Genomic DNA, 22,270 nt, shown 5'->3' with positions numbered 1-22,270 from the left:
CACACAAACGTACACACACACACGCACACACACACACACACACACACACACACACTGCATAGCCTAACTTGCTGCCAGCCTGATCTGGGGCATCAGCGCAGTAAAAAGTCCTGAAAGAGAAACGTTTTTACCGGTTTCTTGAAGGTTGAGAGAGATGATGCTAGTCTTGTTGCTTCTGGGAGTTTGTTCCACCACTGAGGTAGTAGAACTGAGGTTAAGTGTTTGTTTAGGTTAAGTTGTGTCGTCATATGAGGTACTGAAAAATAAGAATTAATTCAAGCAAGTGTGTGAAACACTGGCCATCTCAACAGATCATTTTCATAAACATTTGATAAAAAAACACTTATTTCTTTACTGTAAATATGCAGCCTGCAGATGGTCTTGATTAATATCATACAAATAGGATTTAAGATGTCATGTCTAATTTGCCGATGTGAGTTGTAAAAACTTGTGTTTACTGTGTATTGTGTTCTTATTTTAGAAATCATCTAATTATTTTATATGATGTTACTGGATGTAATTTGCTTTGAAATGATTTTAATGTGAATACCTCAGATGCTCTTCCAAAATGTTGAGAAGAGCGCATTTGCTCACTATATCTTTTTTATAAATGGGTTAAACAACTGATATTGTTGTCCAGTGAGTACGTTGTGTTTATTATATTTGTATACAAATACGTAACTAATGGAGCCTACTTTGGTGAAAAAAATTACATTTTCATAGGATAAGGGGCGGGGCTTGACACTTGAATCACAAAATTAGAAATCCTCCTTAAAATGGTCTGTGCTTTGGAAAGGGAGTGGGATGAAACATAGCATTTTATCACTAATTAAACAGAAACAATAGTTGGATTACATTAGTAACATGAGTTTATATGACGCTGGAGACATCGGATGAGGATACAAACAATTGGCTTACATCATATGTTAGAGTACAAGAAAAACTGTCTGCTCTCTCTTCCTTATATAAATGAGAAAAGATTACGAGTTTCAGGGTTGAGGCACATCTGAGCAGCCACTGATTGACAGTGCACAGAGACGCAGTTGGTTCAACATAGGACACATCCCTAACTTGCAGGGATGCTTCTGGAACAAGACATTGTAAGTAAATAATTGGATTACACATGGCGACCTGAATTATGTAGAGTTGATGTAACCTGCAACACAGTTATAGACAGTATACTCACCACTTCGTTATTCAACATCAACATTATCTCAGGATGACCATGAGCAGGATTTTATGACTTCATTGTCTCTTTTTAACCCTGTAGAAGTTTAGTTTAATGTTTTAACTGGGAGGAAGACACAAGCAAACTCTCTTTCTTTATTAGAGGGACAGCGACACATTGTATTCACTTACATTGTTTTGGAATAAGTTCACTTAGACTAAAAGGAGCAGTTGCTTCTTTCTGGTTTGTTTCAGAAAACTGTGTACTTGTGTGAGGGTGCCTGAGTGGTGGTCCAGGAGATGGGCGACAGTGAGGAAAAGTGCCATTAGGTGGCAGTCTTGACATTAAAAGCTTAAGTTCCTTCGTCTACAGTCAACCGCCAGGATGCTGACAAATTGTTTTACTTTTATTAAAAAAAAAGAACATCTCAGGTATAACTGACTCATAACTATGTCATATTGTTGTCAAAATGGAGCAGTCAATCTAATTAATCATCAAGTTAAATATATATTGGGCTGCAAACTCTGGTTGTAAAGATCCCACTGTTGGATGGTCACTGAAATTTAATCGATTACAAATATTGATTTTGTTATTTTCCTTTGCTGCTCTGAGAGACATGATTATTGAGTTATATATCATGAGGTGTAATCAAAACCTGCATGAACAATTGTCAATGACCAGGTGGCAGGTATGTGATGAAGGCTCATGTGTCCTTATAGGATTATAACATCGCTTGTGAGGGATTTATGCAGGACTTGATTATCCATATTTAGCTTCAGATGAGTCATTAGCGTACTGGCCTATGGGGAGCCACAAGGATTTTATTACACCTTTGAGACACCTTTCATATTATCTGCAAAATGAGGAACTGGATGAAATGGAAATAAACCAAACTAACATGCCATCAATGCAGATTAAAGCCTCATGGAAGCCTCATGGAAGCCTCAGGGGGGCACAAGCCAGTGTCTCTTTGAGCTGGTCCCAAGCCTGAATAAATGCAGAGGGTTGCGTCAGGAAGGACATCTGGCGTAGACTGTGGTAGACTTTGCAAAAAGAATGGAAAGGACTTTTTTTTCCAGAAAAGACAGGATCATGGGGTTACTCATAAGAATAGGAACAGGAGCACTATATCTTGTATAGATGAAGTAATCTGAAGAAGATCAGTGACTCCAAAGTAGTCGTAGGTGAGAGTGTAGCCAACAAAAAGGCAGGGTAAAGGACAAAGTGGTGTAGTTTTCAGTGAGGAGTTGAAAAAGGCTCTGGGTGTTCAGGGAGCACTTAAACTACAGCTTATGTGATTAGGGAGACAGGTACTTGGTGTGTCATCTGGAAGGAAAGTAGAGAGTTGAAGGCAGAATGAGGAAGTGCAGGAGTATATACAGAGATTGGTAAGCAAAGAGGTGGGATACTGAGAGGACTGAAGACAACAGACAGGAGTACAGGGAGATACAATGTTAGGTAAAGAGAGAGGTAACAAAGGCAGAACAAAGGGCGTACGATGACTTGTGTGCTTGGTTGGACAGTAAGGAGGGAGAGAATGATTTATACAGGGTGGCAAAACAGAGAAATAACGATGGAGATTATATACAACAGGACTGGGTGATTAAGGATAGAGAGGGAAATGTATTGACAGATGCTAGAGGAGTAATGGGAAGATGGAAAAAGTACTTTGAAGAGTTTATGAATGTGGAAAATGAAAGAGAGGCAAGGGTAGAAGAGGTGACTATTGTAGACCACAAAGTAGCAGAGATTAGTAAAAGTGAAGTGAGGAAGGCATTTAAGTGGATGAAGAGTAAAAAAGCAGTTGGTCCTGATGATATATTCAACAGGATCTTAGAGAGTTAGAAGATGCCTGAAGAATGGAGACGAAGTGTGATGGTGCCCATTTTTAAGAATAATGGGGATGTGCAGAATTGCGGCAACTATCGAGGGATAAAGTTGATATGCCATACAATGAAGTTATGGGAAAGAGTAGTGGATACTAGACTGAGAGCAGAAGTCTGCATTTGTGAACAGCAGTATGTCTTCATGCCTAGAAAGAGTACTACAGACGCAGTATTTGCTTTGAGAATGCTAACAGAGAAGTACAGAGAAGGCCAGAAGAAGCTGCATTGTGTTTTAGTTGACCTGGAAAAAGCATATGACAGGGTGCCAAGAGAGGAGCTCAGGTATTGTATGCGGAAATCTGGAATTGCGGAGAAGTATGTTAGACTGGTGCAGGACATGTATGCTAGCTGTGAGACACTGGTACGGTGTGCTGTAGGTGTAACAGAGAAGTTCAAGGTGGAGGTGGGACTCAATCAGGGATCAGCTCTGAGCCTCCTCTTGTTAGCAGCAGTGATGCTCATCTGTTAGCCAAATGGCTGAAAGATGAGGTTAGACAGAAATCTCCATGGACCATGATGTTTGCAGATGACATTGTGATCTGCAGTGAGAGCAGATAACAGGTTGAGGCAAATCTAGAGAGGTGGAGGTATGCGTTGGAAAGGAGAGGAATGAAAGTTAGTTGTAGCAAGACAGAGGATATGTGTGTGAATGAGAGGAACTCGGGTGGAATGGTGAAGCTACAGGGAGTGGAGATCAAGAAGTTGGAGGATTTCAGGTACTTGGGGTCAACAGTCCAGAGCAATGGAGACGGGTTCAAGCAGGTTGGGATGGGTGGAGAAGAGTGCGAGTGGTACTATGCGATTAAAGACCATCGGCCAGAATGAAAAGAAAGGTTTACAAGACAGTGGTGAGACCAGCAATGCTGTATGGCTTGGAAACAGTTCCAATGAGAAAAAGACAGGAGGCAGAGCTAGAGGTCGCAGAGATGAAAATGCTAAGGTTCTCTTTGGAAATGACCAGGATGGAAAGGATCAGGAATGAGTCAATCAGAGGGACAGCTTATGTTAGATTGTATGGAAAGAAGGTCACAGAAGCCAGACTGAGATGGTTTGGTCATGTACAGAGGGGGGGAAAGTGATTATATTGGTAGGCAGATATTGGAATTGGAGCTGCCAGACAGGAGGTCTCGAGGAAGACCAAAGAAAAGATTTATGGACATAGTGAGAGAGGATATGAAGGTAGTTGGTATGAGGATACAGAGAATAGGGTTAGATGGAGAAGGTTGTGTCACTGTGGCAACCCCTGAAGGGAAAAGCTGAAAGAAGAAGGAGAAGGGTCAGTAGTCCAGAACAGCGGAGAGTGTGGAAAAGAGCAAAAGAAACCAGTTCAAGCTGGTTGGAATGGGTGGAGGAAAGTGTCAGGGGTACTATACAATAGAGGACTTTCAGCCAGAATGAACATGTTAGATGTTTTGAAGAGAAGGTCAGAGAAGCCAGACTGAGATGGTTCAGTCATGTACAAAGGTGGGGTAGTGTAAAAGTTGGTAGACAGATACTGGAATTAGAACTGCCAGGCAGGAGGTCTAGAGAAAGACCAAAGACAAGATTTATGGATGTAGTGAGAGAGGATATGAAGTTAGTCGGTGTGAGAGAGGAGAATACAGAGAATAGGGTTAGATGGAAAAGGTTGACTCACTGTGGCGACCCCTGAAAGGAAAAGCCAAAAGTAAAAGAAGAAGAATAATATGTATTGAAAAAAACTAAAAAAAAAAAAAAAAAAGTCAAAAATGGAGTAAAAAGCAATTTTAAATGTGATGTTGATTTTGTACTTTAGTTGTACTCTTGGACAAGGCCTACTGTAAAAATAAGATACAGAAGAAGCCGCAAAGAAAGTGTTTTTATTAAAAAAAAATACAATCAATACAAAAATGCAGTCAGAGATTGCTGGCAGTGATCGAAAAATGGAAATGCTCATGCACACTCACTCAGTCACACACACACACATACACATACACACACACACATGGGAAGAGTCTTCCATGAGCACCTCACAGAATATATCTTTTGTCCTGTAACAGAAAAAGTGACAACATGACTCCTTTATTCCATTTATCATGCATCAACCACTGAACTATACCATTCAAATATGTCAAAGCATTGTCTTGTTTTCATTATTTCTTATTTTAAACTCTTTTCCTATTTCATTTTTTCCAATTACGATAACTCCTTCTCATTGTCCCAATACCCAGATCTCTGTTCTTTATGATTTTCTAATTGCACCAAATTACTTATAATTAGTTGAGTGTCTGGGCATTAAGTTGTTTTTGACTTTATAACTGCAACATTTAAGCACTGAAGTGCTTCTATATGTCTCTGCCAAGCTCATAGCAGCATCACATCTAATCTGCTGGGAGCTGATAATGACAAATGACAAATGATAATGACATTCCTTGGCCAATCCTAATTTACACCTTCATAGCTTTTCATAGTTGGTAATTTCATATAATATATCTGTGTGAAACTGCAGATATTCATAAAACTATAGAAGCAAATTTAAACCCTTTTAAGTCCAGGGATTTTTGGTACATTTGCCATATCAAGCAAATTATTTTTGAGGGAAAATACAACAAATATTTTAAAATCAAAATCCCTTGATGCCTCCATCTATTGGGTGCTGTGCAAAAATAAGCACTGTAACTGACTGGATTTGAAACTGTGACCGTAGCTCTGCTCTTTAGCGTTTCCTCTCAATGAAAGGTACAATAACTTAATTTATTTGTAAGTAGAATGAAATATAAGGTTTAGAAAGTTCATCTAATGTCTAATATTAGGGGTCCATTTTGTAATAGGATACTTTACGTCTGTATCATAGATGTTTCCTTTATTTGCTCCACTTCAGGCTAAAAACAAACAAAGAGCAAACGAAATAAACCTAATCATCCGTGCATGAAAGGTGAAGATGCCTTTTTAACACCCTGCGGAACCACAGGAAAGGGGCCCTGTCTGATTCTATTCCACAATGCCAGCGTTGCTGAGGAGCACATCAGTGGCAGGCAGGCAGCGTGTCTGGTCCACGTGCGGAGACACAGTGGTCTGCTGGATGAACTGCTGCAAGTTACACTGACGCAGCTCCTTATTCAGCTCCTCAGTCACCTCCCATCTGTCCTGGAGGAGGCAGGCAATAACACGTCTCGTTGAACACATGTGACTGGCATGTGGAGGCATGAGCCGTCTCGTCCTCTGGACACGTCTACTTTGGATTATCTTTTTATTGCCTGCGGTGAGCACTGCGGGCCACAGCCAAGGTTATAATGACAACCGCTAGATGTTGTTGCATTGGTAGACCCTTTAATATATTAGCAGCTACTGCTCCCCTTTAATATATTTGTTGTATTTCCAATAAACATTCAATGGAAGAGGTGAAAATAAATAGCTGACTGTGGTTCTTAGTATAAATATCATCTTCTAGCCACAGATTTTCCTGCCTCAAGAATTCTTTAAAAAGACACATCTGTATTTGACACCATGGACCCGGAGAGAAATGTAGTTCAATATTAATATACCTGCAGTCTTTCCTCTGCAGCTTGAAGCTTTCTATGGGTCTGTGACAAGTTTGCGTCCAGTTTTTCTCCCTGCTTCAGCCGCTGCTGTAGCTCCTGCTGCAGAGGCTTCACCGCGTCTCCCACCTGCAAGTTCAGTTTTTGGGAGCTGAGCTGAATGTCCTTCTCCAGATGTTTGGATCGTTCCTGCAGCTCTGTGATCTGATGGATGTGAGTGTCAACCATAGCCTGTATCTGCTGGAGACGCCTGTGCAAGTCTGTCCATGACAGTGACACAAACAGGTATTAAGTCAGGCGTACATGTTTAATTTATAACTCTCTTAAAACAATGTGCGATACACCATGACTAAATGTAACAAAAAAAAAAAAAAAATGGGACAAAACAAACCAAGAATAAGAACACTAATAAGACATGACTAAGAACGAATAATCAATTACCTGGAAATTATGCACAGATTAATCAGAAAAATACCCACATCATTATTGAGAATTTTATTCTTTTTTAATGATGAACATCTAATATCTAAATTAAGTGGGAAGTTTACTTGTGTAATTAACAAACTGCACACAGAAATTTGCTTTAAAAAAGTAAGAAAATGACAATAAATGAGTAATATTTGACCTACAAAGCAAGGAGAATTTACCTAAAACTAAGAAGAATCAAAGGACACAACAGTCAATATGGTAGTACTTAAAATCATCAAGAATACCCCATCCCCTGCCAAATAGCGATACATAACATTGATTTTGGAAATAATGACAAGCAAGACAAACTTGTAAAATACAGTTTGAAAAATGTACACAATTTACATTTACACAACACACAATTACAAATGCACTATAGTTTTAGTTAGTAACGTTATGTCAAATTATTTTTATTTATACCAATAGAGGGACACTCTTGGAAGATTTCCAGAAGATAAGAAATGGGCATTTAGCCAACTGGGCTACTCTCTTCTTGATTGCAAGAGATTACTGTAGAATCAGATGTGCAATGACTGGGAAATTTACCTTGTTCTCTCTCCACCTCTGCTTGGAATCCCTCCTCCCACTGTCTGCAGAGCATCAGCTCCACCTCATTCTGCTGCAGCTGCTGCTCCAGTTCTTCCATTTCCTCCTCAGAACCAGCAGTCCAAGTGGGAGTCCCAGCAGCGATGGCCTCCTGCTCCCACACCTCCTGCTCCAGAGCTGAAAGCGTAACTTCCAGGTCATGGAGCTTCCTTTTTTGCTGCAGAATATGTCGAAACACCCCCTCCTTTGAGGAGGTGGACAGAGGGTCTCGGAAAGGTATGGGGGATGGCATCGCGATCATGGGGTTTGTTGAGTGCCCAAGACTGAAGCTGAGAGCCTTCTGCAGTCCCTTGCTTTTCAGGGGCTCTGGCTCCTGTGGCCTCGGCAGAGGAAATTGTTGCTGTCTAGAGGGCTCGTCCTGCCCTCCACCCTGGCTGGGACCAGTGCGCCGTAGGATGAACTGGACCTCGGCAGCCAACTGTCCCAGCCGAGTCAGTTGCTGCAAGGGACAGTCATCAGCAACCAACTGCTTATCTGTCCCTCTGAGCCTCAGGATGAGAACGTAGCGACCAGTCTGACCTGTGGACCAGGTACACATTTGGCAACATCAGCGCACCAAGTCTGAATAACATAAGGAGGAATCAGCGCTCAACATTTCACAAATCTTGTCTTGACACAACAGTTGTATGAGGATTTAAAATTTAAACATCTAGTTGGCCAGTGCATTATTCTCTTGCCCTTGATTGGCACAACACAAGAGTGGGTGACCTTTGGGGCAATTTTCCCAATTAACCTGCTGGATGTTTTTGACAGTAGGGGGAAACCCATACACACACAGGGAGAACATGAAAACTTCACAGAGAATGATTGGAATCGAATCAGCACAATTCTTCGTGCTGTGGCGTTAATCACCACCAAAAGCAAAAAACAAAGAAAAAAAAAAAACACTGACGTATTGTTCAGTGTATTTAAATATTTTCAATATACAGCATTCAATCCCAGCCAATAGCTACGGGGAGAAACTGTGTTTAATCTGGACTGGCTTCCTGTCAATCACAGGACCATACATCTACATGTTAGACCACTCATATATTCACAGTCATGGACAATTTAGAGCCGCAGTTCACCTAGTGATGTTTTTTTGGATTTCTTTGTGTGTGTGTTTGTGTGTGTGTGTGTGTGTGTGTGTGTGGGGGGGGGGGGGGGGGCATGTAGAAATCATGCAATCTGCTGACTCAGCTACGTTGTGTCCGAATATCACAAACTTTGTGTGGTAGAATGGATAGATATATATACTATTAAAGAGGTCAGGAAGCATCATGCTAACAGAAAAGTATTTGTTCTATGACATTTATAAGACTCACCAATGGCTTGTGCCAGAGCGATGACAACATCCTGACAGGAAGTGTCCAGAGAAATCCCGCACACCACTCTGACCACACCCTCCACCCATACCTTCAGCTCCATCCCCGACACTCAGTCACCTGCATTGATAAATACATAGTATCACTCGTCCAGCCCTTAAATTCATTATGAATTCCTTAGACCAGCCTGATCAAGGCTTGTATTTTGCATTGTAATTTTGCAAGTAGGAATTTCAACACTTGGAGTTCAATGGAGATGAAACAAACACAAAAAAGCCCTGAGAGAGATGAAACATTTTGTTTCCTTTTCAAGGATACTGTATATTTTGCCATATCCAGGATGAATCAAAGGCTGAGTGGAGGCCATTAGCTCTTTATACACAAAAGGAGACTATGAAAACTCTTTTAAAACTCATAATACACTTTTGAAAATATGACTCATCATCAATGAAGTGTGTATTTTTGTCTTGCATGGGTGGAAAATAAAGTATTGACTTTCACTTTGTAAAGCATAAATAATACTTCAGAAAATGTTCTTGTTATCTTCATTTTTTAATGTATTCTTTATCTTCATTTAGGATCTGTTTGGGTACAAAATAACATTTCACTTTTTTTATTGTACTTTATTGATCCCGTGTGGGAAATTCCATCAGTTATTTTTAAAATATTCATTTTTAATCTTATTTCATTACATTGCTATACAGATATGCATCTATCTGTTGGTTATTGATTTTTACTTCCAATTCTATATGGCGTCTATGACTGATAACTGTCTCATAATGAATTTTAAGCAATATAATTACCTGCTAAAATAGGAAATTATCTGTGAGTGGAACTGGAAACATTTACAAACATCAAAACATTTACAACCTTGCTTGTGAGTTATAAAACAATATTTTGTAGTTTGGGAATAATGCATATTTTTAACATTGATCAAAGCTTAATGCATGACCAAGGATTTCTATTAAAATACATTTTGAAATCAAACATAATGAACCCAATGAAGGCTCAAATCAATTATGTTGGCTCCTTTTGGTGTGTGTCGACTCAGTGTGAAGTGTGTGAGGATAAGTATCTATGCAGCTGACCGGATTGTAGCAGGAAGACAGGAATGTGGCACAGCGTGCTGACATTCTTAGACAACCGCCTCTGGTCTCTATTTACTCACCTCCCTATCAGCATCATTTCAAAAAAGCATTAACAGGAATTCCTGTTAGAAACTCTCAAAACCACTGAATATTTTTGCCTCAGTTTCTGCATTCTCTCAAGTGGGAACTCATTCAAAACCCATTTCTGAATGGGGGTATTCACCATTTTCCAATTACTATCTATCAGGTATTGATTGTACTTTATCTACATGCACAGTCTACCTCAGGGGTTACGTTTGGGTCCTTTGCTTTTCTCTCTTTGTATGTCACTGCTAAGCCAACTCTTGGTAATGGCATAGATTTTATCTGTTATGCTGGTGATACACAGCGACAGATACAGATACAAAGCTAATGCCCAGCCAAGATTGTTAATCTGTAGGTATGCTTATTTGCCCTCCAGGGACAAAAGAAAGTTTTTTGTGATTCTGATTCTAAGTAACTCAGCTAAAATATGCCACAATCTATGATTTTTTTTATTGATTTCAATTAATGAATGAATTAATAGATAAATGAACAAAACTGTTTTATTTCACAGTTATTGTAGACATGAAAACAGTTGAAACCAAATATATTTTACAACAGTGATTGCATTTATAGACTTCTTCGAAACAATGATACAGAACTATTTCTATTTCTGTTATATATATATATATTAACATATAATTTTGGTTTGTCATATTCAATTTGTGTCATCGCTTCTGTCTTTTACTGCCCAAAAGGGTCACTTACAAACCATTCGTATCATTCTATTCTATCACACTATTTTAAACTTTTCAGCAAGACTGTTGCCAAACTCACCTCAGGCCTCATCCAACAATAAATCAAATCATCAACAGGGTTAAAAATGATACCAAGAAAAAGTGGAAATAATATTGTTCTGTAGGTTAGATTGGCACAGACTTTTGTATGACATAATGATGTCATGATGAGAAAGCTGAGAGAAATATCAGAATCTGGACGCAGTTACCTGTCAGTTGAAGTCTCCCTCTGTATCCCTTGAGTTCATGGTTCTTTCTGGCGTTGTGTGTTGGTTCAGATGGCCAACAGCGACCACACACTCACCTACAGTAAGACTTCATCTGTGGATGAGGAATGAAGCCCTGGAATGCAGCCTTTCTGGTGCTGTATCAACAGTGATGTCACTTTGAAAGCACTGGGAGGAAGTTCAGTGTGTGCTCTCTGGTGGAGATTTTAAACCAGGGTTCCGTGAGACCTCATTCAACAGTAATATCACCGAGGGAAAGTTTGACCTGAGATACTCAAAGTCCATTGTTTTTTGGGTTATTTTCCTGCCACTCAAACACCATAGTGTCTGCACAGTGACGTCACTTTGACACTGAAACTCCTTCCTCTTCCTTCTCCTCCCCCTCCACCCTTGTGCAGGAGATAAAAAAAATAAGAGGTGTGTTCTCTCTCCAGATCTCCTGCATTCCACTCTCAAGCATGTGTGGTTGTAGCTCTCTCTCTCTCCCTCTCTCTCTCTCTCTCTGTGTGTGTGTGTGTGTGTGTGTGTGTGTGTTTGTTCCGGGTGGGTGGAATGGGGGGTATTTGTGTAGAAGATTAACAGCTCTGCTCGGCTGGTTTTCCTCAGTTTGGATTCATTACTCGAGCTAACAAAGAGAAACTTGCATGGGCGCACCCACACACATGTAAGCAAACAGACATGCACATAAACACACACATGCTGACAAACTTAATACTAATTCTTGCTGAGAAAAATTAGGATATCTGTATAAATTATGTGCAATTCTTGCTTGTTTTTCTGTTGCTATCCATTAAACATAAATAAATACATAAACAAATGAAAAATGAAACAGTCAAACAAATAATTCCTCAATGTTGAGTGTGTCATTGATCTCAAAAATGGGACAACATGTTTACAGACAATATCCAGCTATAGTAATAATGAAAATGTTTATTTCAATTAAATCTAAGTAAACATGAAATAATTTTTGGGGGAATTCTATTGAAGAAACTTGATTTGCTGTGAAAAAAATTCCACTAATAAACTCAATTTACATGGGAGAGTCTCCAAAAATGGTCATACTGAGGCCACAGCTGTAGCAATCTTTGGGGCCCTGTAATCACTGCTGGATAAAAAAACAAGAACCAAGACCTTTTCAAGACAATTTTTCTACTATCTATTTGTTTTCAGCTCTTCTGATTCGAGCTGACAGCATAATAAAACATAAGAGGTTGTGAAAAGCAGAGAGCTATGAAGAACAAAGAAAACAGTCGTTAGGTATTAAAGGCTTTTTTCAACTTTATAGTTTCAAGAGTCTAAGAGGGGAATATTGGAAGGTGTGAGGCTAAAATGAGAAGTGACCACAGCAGAGAGGGAAGCCATTTCAAAAAAGACGATCACCATCCATCATGATCTATGATAAGTGGCATCATCTGCTGCTCTTCCTGCACTCAGGCTCACAGGCGAGAGGCAGAGTGAACCCTTGACTGGTCACCAGTTGATCACAGGGCCACAGGCGACCATTCAGTCACTCACTCATTTTGGGCTCATGTTCCCAATTAATCTGCTGCATGTTTTTGGACTTTGGGAGGGAAGAGGATGCAAACTCCACAAAAGAGCTCCCCTTGTTGGAATCGAACAGGGTCCTTCATGTTGTGAGGCCGAAGTGCGTGTGTGTGTGTGTGTGTGTGTGTGCGTGTGTGTGTGTGTGTGTACAGAAAAACATATATGCAAACATAAACACACGCATATACGTTAATGTGTATCTGTGTATCTGTGTGTATAGATAACATGCCATTTTTGATCTGATCAGGTTGACCTGATTGACACTGACATATATTAGATCAAAATAACATATTCATGGTTTGTTTGAAACATTACACATAATTACACATAACATAATAATAATAACCACATAATAATAACCACATAACCACATTACACATAATGTGGTTTGTTCAAAACACTAACACACTTAATTACTTACCACACTGCATCATCATCATCATCATCATCATCCTCATCATTACCTTGGTGCAATATAAAGAGGATATTAGGGTTTGGAAGCATGAATGGGTCTATTGATCTGATTGATAACTGATAAGGTAAAGTCACTTGGGATTAGTAGTGATCAAGGGGCAGTTGTGACCCTGCTTGTAGAGTGGGCATCCCTCAAATCAAAAGGTGGATTCCCCCGATCCTCCTGTCTGCATGCTGAACCATCCTTGAGCAAGAGAAGGAGCCCCCAGTTTCTCCCCATGTTCTGGTCAGAGGGTTGTGTGGCATTTTTGTCATCATCGCTGTGTGAATGCCTTTGTGAATGTTAGACTGTAAACCATTGTAAAAAGCCTTGAAACTGCAAGGTAATGAAAGCACTCAGTTGAGTCCTTTTGCAATCAAGCATGACGTCTGACCCAATAACTTTTATGCCGTCTTCATTACTGATGGTTGTGACCAGACAGGTCTGTGCTGTTCCAGTTGCCTTGAGAAAAACTGAACCACATTTAACACCTCTATCCCTCCATCAATAGACAAAGTGGATTTAGCGTTCTGGTTTTAGATTCTTATGTACAAAAAATGTTGAACCTTACTTTGACAGTAAAATAAAGTCTACATAAAGGTAAGTCCAATTTGTATCTTTATGTCACTTATTGTATGGGCCATATATCTTGTACGGTGAGTGGGCTATGTTCATTAACTGCTACCCATGGCATTTTGGGCAAGTGCTATTGTTTAGCCCAAAATATAGTTCAGGCCAAAAAATGTATTTTACACGTCAAGAGTTTACTAGCATGATGTATTTTAATAATGACTTACTTTTGTTATTTAATACAATCTAAATTTGGGTAGAATGACAAAGAAATACAACTGTAAAAATGTGAACTATGTAACTGTGTACTAAGCACATTTTCATTGATCATAAAATTACAAAAGAAGGCAGATTAAAAAAAAAATATATATGATGGTCTGTGCCATTTGTCATTTTTGCCAATATAAAAAAGAAGGGGACACAAAAAAAACAGCTTTTGTTTATAACATTTTTATTTTACATCCTTTTTTTTTATTTATACCGTACATATTAGACGTAAATCTACCTCTTACTATTATTACAAGTAGTGTAAATATGGCTCATTCTTGCATTATTATGGGTACCAGATGGGTATACCAGATTTTGAAAAAAAAAATCCCAATGAGGGACAAAATAATTTAAACTCCTTGATAGTATGGAAGAGTAGCCACAATAGATGCAGAGTCATATGCCAACTTTCAAGAAAGATATTTGCAACAATTTTTTTTGTTTAGCTTTACATTCATTTTCATATTCGAAGATGATGATGAATGTTCCTCCGCTGCCCCGGAAAGCCGTAAATATGAGACAATTTGGAACAATTTTGTTCGTCATTTGTCTTTGTTACACATGTGTATATTTCCTGCTGATTCCTGAGTGTTCAGTGGTAACGTTAAAAGCATCGTCTAATCCCTTTAGCGCTTTCTCCAATGTGATTGTCCTCCAGGCTTGTGGAATGTCTGCAGGCTCAGCGTCATACTCTTTTGCAAACATGGTATTGTATCGCACAATTACGTACTTCCAATAAGCAGATGCTTCTATGGAGGAGTCTGGTGGAATGTGCCAGTCGGGGAAATAGTTAGTGTATTCTTTGTAGGGTTGCCACGTTTCATTTGTTTCTTTGGTCAGAAATGAGGAATCACTTTGCACATCAGTTGTACAAAGTGTAACTACCAGCTTTTCAGTGGTATCGTCGACGTACATTGCAACACCTTGTGGGCGATGCACCGCGGCATGATGTCTCTTGTGCTCTTTCCCCCCAGCCTCACATGGGACTTTACAGAATGGACACTGCTCCCCGCAACCAAACACCCTCTTGAAGAGCTCATCTTGTGGCTTGACTACAAGTTTTTTCAGTGTCTCTGCGATGTCCTCTGTCTGTGAGAACTCTGCCTGGAGTGTTTCCATCATACCAGTCACAGATGTGATGATACTTCTTCCAAATGTATGGCAAGTACTCCGGATCTGAAACAGACTGCGTTTCTCAGCCTCCCCCGAAATCAATATATCTTTGATCAGCTTTTTACGTATGTGGTTGATGAGATTCGGAATGTTTTTATTGTCGTCTGGTAACACTGTTAATGCCAGTCTTATCGATTGTATTATTTTATGTCCCACAGCTTGTAGGATCTTGCACTTCAGTTTGCACAGGGTCTTGTTCTCATGCATGCTTTGAAAGATGCGCTCAAATATCCAGCCTTTAGCATATGATTCGTACTTACGAATGTACCTGACAAAGCATTTGAAGTCATCCTTTAGCAGCAAGTCTTTCAGAATGCTGTACTGGAAAAAGGAACGCGAGCTGTACTCAGCCGAATGGCAGCTTGTCAATATATCATCTACGATGTCAATCCCCAGAGATCTGTTGATGTACTCCTCAACGGCCGGTTTGATACAAGACTGGACGAACTCATTCGCTTTACGTTGACAGTGATCAGTCTTTTTATAGAGATCGAGGAAGTCGGACAAGTACTGCTGCTTGTACTTCTCCAGTTGAGTTCGCAGATCATTGTCTGACAAGAATTTCCTATGCATTTGGAGGAATTTCCTTGAGGCAATGCCGCAAATGTGAAGCTTCAGGTCGATCTCAAACTGCGTGTTTGTTTTATTACGTATCTGACTGTTTTGAAGAGATTCGTCGATTCTCTGTAGCAGATCTCTGGTAAAAGAATCTTGGTAATCTTTGTTAATCCTGGTTATATCAAGAATAAATTGCGTGGAATTCTCGATTATATTGTCTGCGAAGAGTTGTAGCTCTCCCTTCCACGTAATGAGAATTCTCCTCATCAAGGAGTCTGAATGATCAATGCATGCCTTAAATGAATGATTTCCAATTTCTTTGAGGTCTGTTATGTTTTGCAAATTCTCATTTACATTACGATTTATGAAGTTTTTTTTCAGCTGGCTAAGAATGCATGCTGACACATCTCGTTCTTTCATGGTCGGTACATTTACTGTGGCTCCGGCCCACATATTTTCAAACTCCTCTGTCAGTTGTCCGTCAGACATTGTAATGTCCTTGCAGTCACTAAGGAGTTTCATGACTCGCTCCTCAATCACGTCTCGGTATTTTCTCTGTATGTCCTGAACCTTTTTGGAACCTATCTTTAATTCGAGAGTGCAGTCAAGCTTTGTGTATACAGACTGTTGGATTTCATTTGAAAGACTAGTGATACTGTTGAAGAAGTCAGCTTTATATTTTTCAATCAGATGTACCCGTCTGTCTTTCCTTTTGTAGTAGTCAGTGAGTTTCTGCTTCAGTTTTGTTTGCTGAAGTTCTATTTCACCTAATACCTCCCTTTTTTTGGTCACAACCAGCGCATTCCATGTTTCTACATGAGCATCAATGTCAGCATTTAGGATTTCCAAGTCTGCTTCTGCCTGCCAGGATAGGATATCTTTTCTGAAATCCCAGTCCCATTGGTTGAACTCCTTGCACAGGTTGTCATAGGCGTGTGCCACAAGTGTGTTTCTGAAACTAAAGATGAAGTTCTCATATTTCACTGCTTTCCAGAGACTCCTCATCCATTCTACAAACTCTGGGATCCGTGAGATGTCATCAGACCTGTCTTTTTTCAAAGTCTCAAGGAGATTTGTCTTGAAATCTGCGACAGCCTCACTGTAACCTGTGTTGACTGGTGCCATCGGAGGGGTCCCGTGCCAAAGTCCAGGGATGTTCCAATTGTTGCTCTGTATGTTGTAATCCAGCACATCAGTGAATGACCGAATGGATGTCTGGTTCTCCATTTCAGCAGCAATTTGTGTCATTTCATTGAGCTGTTCCAATAGATGTTGTCTTTCTGTCATGCTCTTGCTGTGTGCTGAGACTCCAGCTACATTTTGATGCACAAAATGACAAACTGGCTTTTTCCCAATTTGTTTCATTCTCAAGAAGGCATGTACAGCGATTTGAAGGACGTCTTTCATTTCAGCGCAGTTCTCCATCGCAATGTTGATGATGGTAACATCACTTAGGCCAATGACAAAAGTTGCCAGCTGATTATCATGCTCATAACTGTCTTCTAGTTGTGCCAGATCCGGAGATTTAAGGCCCTCTGTGTCAATAAGAAGGATAAAGTCGAACACCAATTCACTCATGAGATCCTCTCCAACTTTGAGAAAGAGCATGTAGGCTCCTCTTGTGCATCTGCCACTGCTGACAGGAAATTGGACGCCAAACATGGTGTTGAGGAGCGTCGACTTCCCAGTACTTTGAACACCCAGTACTGTCAGAACTAACAATCTACTTTTCTCACCAACCTTCTTGTGAAGTTCCATCAGTACATCAGTCACCCACCTCTCTGGGATATTGGAAGCGTCTCCATCTAGAAGCTCTAAAGGGTAACCATCCAACAGCATTTCAGCTGCCAGCCCAGGGAGATGAAACACACTGTTAGCTCCTTCAGTAAGCCTGGACACCTCATAAATCAGTCCAATTTCTCTCATATAGTGCTCTATTCCTAAAGAGCAATCCAACAAAGCCTGATCAGTCTCTTTAATGAGCTTGGCATCTTTCTTCTTGCAATGCTCTTTGAGTTTGTTACGCAGGGCATTTAGTTTGCTCCGAGAATTTGTGTTGAATATGAATTTCATCCACTTCAGGAAAAAATCTCTCCTCTCTTTGTCGTTTGTCGATAAGGTTTCAATAAATCCCTTCATTCCTTCAGATATTTTTTGCTGGCTTAGATCCCTCCAAATGTTTTGTCTCTCAGTCTGGAGTTGAGCTTTGTACTGCTCATAGCCTATGTGGTTAGCATCCTTCAGCCTACATTCCTTCTTGTCCAATATTGATAACCTCTTCCAGTTCTCTCCTTGCAGAGGAAGTTCCTTCTTCTTGTAGTGTGGAATACTCCGTATACCAATTCCATTCAAAATCTTCTCAACAACTTTTTTCTGGTCATTAGTTCTGGTTTCATCCACAAAGATACCCAACTCCACGGCTTTATCGAGCATTTTAACAATGCTCATTGTTGACTTTATGTCCAAGAGGGACATCTTGATGGTTGCGCAAATTTTCTTTGAAAACTCTGCTACATTAACCCTCGAGTCTTTCATTTTAACATTGCTTTTTGGTAAATCCAATTCCTCCAGTGTTTTTCTGACTGACATCATATCCTCTCCCGGCCTCTCTTTGCGATTTACGACAAAGAAAAGTTTAGAATGGACATTGTGGAGAGCAGTCAGAATCCTGCGCTCATTATCTTCAACTTTGTCAAGGAAAACAAAGGTAGCTGTTGACACTTCGAAAAGAAACGTAAACTGTGTGACACACTCGCAAATGTCTCCTCGTAAATTGGCAAAAGCAATCGGCTCAGGAAATACATCAATATTTTCCCTCCCACACGGAAGCGACCAGCAAATCTCCACCAAACCATTAGCAATTTTCCTCGGCAGTGCTCCTCCTTCCATGTCTCGATGTATGAACATGTTGTGATTCTGCTGGCCGCGGCTTAGAACATGATTCAAAAAATGGGACTTGGACAGGCTACAGTTCTTCAGCCTTACAAAGGAAAAGAATGGAATTGAGGCTTGGACAATGTTATCCTCTACAAATCCTCTTGACTCAGACAAATCATGTGGACACCATTCTTTGACAATGTCTCTCAGTGCCCATAACATGAGGGTACACTTACGAGTGTCTTTTTGGGGCAACAGCAGTGGCACAGAAAGCTGGCACATGGACATCTTGAGAGCCATTTCTTGTTGCAACAAGCTGTCGGCACATGAGAAAAGTGCCACAATGAGGTCGAGTGGATTAATGTTGTTGTTTGAAGAGTGGTCCGCAGTGTAAAGGTCAAGATCATTGTCGTCCTCATAGTAATTCAACAACTGTGTGCAGTTTCGGCATTCAGCATTCATTTTAAAAAGTTTTCTGAGGAAATATGATGGAATTCCATCCACTGACAAAGCAGTTTCATCCTTTATGCTCTTCTTGTTGATCTCCAGGAGAGACCGAAGAGGAAGCTTGTTGGGATAGTATTTCTTTAATCCAAGCTGGGACAGAAGGTCAAGAAGGACTGAAAAGGCAAAAGACAAAGTCCAGTTAAGAATAGAAACATATTATTTGGCAGGGCTTTCCCTAAATTTTCAGGAACTAGCTACTTTATAACATTTTTAGTTGAGGAGAAAAATTCGCGAAAAGGTTTACTGGCACAAAAAAGAAATGTAATGAAGAGGAAAAGAGCATGTGTTACGTGTGTCCGGCATCACTTTTACTCATTCAAATTGTAAATGAATATATTCAGGATTTATCATTTGAAGATATTGTGTGTATTAATTTACAATTTCATTATTAACCATCTATATCATAAGACCTAAACGTAGATTTTTTTTTAGGATTCAGACCCCCTTTTAATGCTTCTGTTTACTTAACATCAGTGTTTTTCTATTAAATCTAGACTACATTTCATCTGAAAACGGTTCAGAAGGGTGCATGGGGTCTGAGAAACATTGATGGGTTGAATTGTGATTGGTAAAGTTTGCTATTATCGCTGGCTCTCAACTGGTGGAAAGGTAATAGGAAGCCATGGATCACTGATACTCAAAAGGGGGCAAGAGGCTGGACTGTGCGATCTGATCCAAAAGAAGAGCCACTGTAGCTCAAATTGGTAAAAAGAGCAAAGATGGTTCTTGAAGACAGGTGTCAAGACATTTCCTTGTGTACGGAGCTGGGAAGGCACAGATAAGAACTATGGGAAGATGACATGCTGGACAGACAGTGTAGATTTTGGACAATTTTCTGTGCTGGAATTTTGGGTCCTGGGGTGCCAATTTGACCTGCTGCACTGAAATATTAAGTATTTTCAGAGATTCTAAACCCCACACTGAAAAAAGGATCAGGATTGGCTTGAGGAACACAATAAATTCCACACAGTCTCATTCCACCTATAGGAAGTGCTAGATTAAAGAAAAAACCCTCAACCCTTGGGTTTTTTCCATAGGAAGTGCTAGATTAAAGAAAAAACCCTCAACCCTAGGGTTTTTTCCATAGGAAGTGCTAGATTAAAGAAAAAACCCTCAACCCCCCCCTCCCCAAAAAAAAAAAGCTTGAGAAAAAAAATTCTGTATGAATATGACGCATTGCAACTTGCAGTCTCTTGCAAGATGTGTATTTTATTCATGATTTTTATCTATTACATGAGGAACCAAAAAAGACAATATCTCAGTAGTACCTGAACAGGCAAACACAATATCAAGTACTTTTACTTGCAAAACTCAACTATAAGGAGAAAGTTGGATCCAAGGTGGAGCAGAGCAAAACAAGACAGGTCTGAAGGGAGATGAGGAAGATGACAGGCTGTGGGAAAACCACACCTGGAGCCAAAGGGGGCTCTGAGTTTTTTGTGGGGCTAATCGTTTCCTCCAATAGGTTTGACACCCCAGTGAGCTCTAGGCTCCCATCCCCCTCCTCCTCACCCCCTCAAGCCTCTGAATATGTTCTGAATCCCCCATCAACACCTTGCCCCCCCAATCCCCATCCTCCTGCCCACTAGGAGCAACTTCTAAGGACAGGCCTCCTCACCCCGCCTCACCATCTCCTCAAAACTGGACGCAACCACTACCTGCCCCCCCCCCCCCTTCTCCCCCTCATCTGCAGCCACCAGGGACACCCCCCTCCTCCTGCCGACCAGCATTTTCAGCTCCCGAGGACTGTCCCCCCTCACGCCACTTCGACATCTCTTTAAACCCGGACGCAACCACCACCTGCTACCAACCACCATCTAGTGAGGAAAGCCCGCTCGGTGGTGGGACTGAACCTGGACCATTTTCGATTGGCGGCAGTGTGAAGGTGCCTGAGGTGCATCTGTGCTGCTACCACAGTCTCACTACCTCACCCATTCACTACCTCACCCATTCACTACCTCACCCATTCATGTCATGCCCTAACTCGTCTGTCATTTTTTCCTCCTTGTTGATCCGAGTCCACACACATCCTACCTACATTTGTTTATTTTATTATTGTCATTGCTACTGTCACTCCATCTTATCTTATCTTATCTTATCTTATCTTATCTTATCTTATCTTATCTTATCTTATCTTATCTTATCTTATCTTATCTTATCTTATCTTATCTTATCAATTTGCATCATAGCATATACCGGTTTGCCTAATGAAGTGACTAATCAATGTCTGTGTGTATGTCTGCAGGGTGTATAAAGTTACCTGTTAACGCCGATCCTTCCATGTTCATTGGAGATGTTGTCTGACTCTTCTCTTTATGTCCTTTTCCTTTGAAACCAGAAGAGTTTATTTAGAGTTCTAGAAATAACATATTTGGGGGTGACCTGCTTCACCTCACTTGCAAAAAAATCAGCTGTGTTTTGGAAAGGTATCAAGTCATGTTTTTTTTTTCTATACCAGCTAAAAAATCTCTATTTTCTATCAACTAATATTGTTGTTGAATACTTACTCTTTTTCGGTAATTGCTGCTGGGAATTCCCCTAAACCTTCCTCTAAGATATTTTGAATTCCACAACGCCCTCATGTCATCATTCTCTGATCATCTTATCACCCCAGAAAGAAAAAGAAAAAAACAATCAAACGAATAGTTAGAAGGGGAAATTTGCTATGCAGGGACATGTACTTCTAGATTACAAAACATTTTAATTGTAACTTTAACTGTTAGTGTATCTTTTTGGTAGTCTTAATCTCTCACTGACTGGTGCAGTTGTTCACAGAAGTTGCATTCAGCATTAAAATAAAAAACATGATGTAATTAAAGTCAATGAAAATGGATTCACTGATCATCAAGACATTAACAAAAATTAACAGCAATGTATACAAAGTCTATCGCATGGGAAAAGAAATGTTTCAAAAGTTTTGTGACAGAAAAACTGCATGTCAGTACCTGGTCATTCCGGTTCAAACAGAAGGATGAAACTCCCAAGACGACAAATCTAGACAAATAAAAAAAGAGGTGAACTCTCACAGAACCACTGTTCTCCTCAACAACGAAAAAAGAAATACAAAAAGCCTCACGGACGCTCTGTGATTTATTGAAAATAAGCCACACACTGGTTATTGTCATTTTGTGTGACCAAACTGTTTAAAAAGTAAATGGACCAGATGTTACCTGTCAGCATTGCGCAGCATACTGAAGCTGCCCAGGTGGCACTGACTTGTTTGTATACCACAAAGTATTTCAAGTCATGACAGGGAG

The 22,270-nt window shown here is 40.1% G+C and overlaps 2 protein-coding genes and 1 long non-coding RNA gene across 6 annotated transcripts; 1 reads left to right on the top strand and 2 right to left on the bottom strand.

The window, feature by feature from the left end:
• Positions 1-1,042: 1,042 nt before the first annotated feature.
• On the top strand, positions 1,043-7,683 carry LOC147235654 (uncharacterized). The gene is made up of 3 exons (XR_015105924.1): positions 1,043-1,100; positions 6,726-6,836; positions 7,616-7,683. It is a non-coding gene; the product is annotated as an uncharacterized LOC147235654 (long non-coding RNA).
• On the bottom strand, positions 4,882-11,261 carry LOC147235653 (ras association domain-containing protein 7-like). 3 transcript variants are annotated; one of them, XM_086143798.1, is made up of 5 exons: positions 11,045-11,261; positions 8,930-9,049; positions 7,566-8,144; positions 6,558-6,811; positions 4,882-6,159 (listed from the first exon to the last, which is right to left on the bottom strand). In XM_086143798.1, the coding sequence occupies exons 2-5, from the start codon at positions 9,030-9,032 to the stop codon at positions 6,004-6,006; spliced, it is 1,092 nt and encodes a 363-aa protein (XP_085999924.1). In that variant the 5' UTR covers positions 9,033-9,049; positions 11,045-11,261; the 3' UTR covers positions 4,882-6,003. The 3 variants fall into 3 exon arrangements, with proteins under 3 accessions (XP_085999924.1, XP_085999927.1, XP_085999925.1); XM_086143801.1 differs by having other exon boundaries at positions 4,882-5,063; XM_086143799.1 differs by lacking the exon at positions 11,045-11,261 and having other exon boundaries at positions 8,930-9,285.
• A 2,839-nt stretch (positions 11,262-14,100) lies between these two features.
• Positions 14,101-22,009, bottom strand: LOC147235652 (up-regulator of cell proliferation). 2 transcript variants are annotated; one of them, XM_086139522.1, is made up of 4 exons: positions 21,959-22,009; positions 21,521-21,614; positions 21,274-21,339; positions 14,101-19,126 (listed from the first exon to the last, which is right to left on the bottom strand). In XM_086139522.1, the coding sequence occupies exons 3-4, from the start codon at positions 21,299-21,301 to the stop codon at positions 14,454-14,456; spliced, it is 4,701 nt and encodes a 1,566-aa protein (XP_085995648.1). In that variant the 5' UTR covers positions 21,302-21,339; positions 21,521-21,614; positions 21,959-22,009; the 3' UTR covers positions 14,101-14,453. The 2 variants fall into 2 exon arrangements, with proteins under 2 accessions (XP_085995648.1, XP_085995656.1); XM_086139530.1 differs by lacking the exon at positions 21,959-22,009 and having other exon boundaries at positions 21,521-21,803.
• Positions 22,010-22,270: the final 261 nt, after the last annotated feature.

The sequence above is a fragment of the Fistularia commersonii genome, chromosome 3 (genome assembly GCF_037954325.1).
Source record: "Fistularia commersonii isolate RoL2024-O1a breed Wild chromosome 3, RoL_Fcom_v1.0, whole genome shotgun sequence".
NCBI classification, from domain to species: domain Eukaryota; kingdom Metazoa; phylum Chordata; class Actinopteri; order Syngnathiformes; family Fistulariidae; genus Fistularia; species Fistularia commersonii.
Note: the sequence above shows the minus strand (reverse complement) of the source record. Positions and strands in the feature narration are given on the sequence as shown.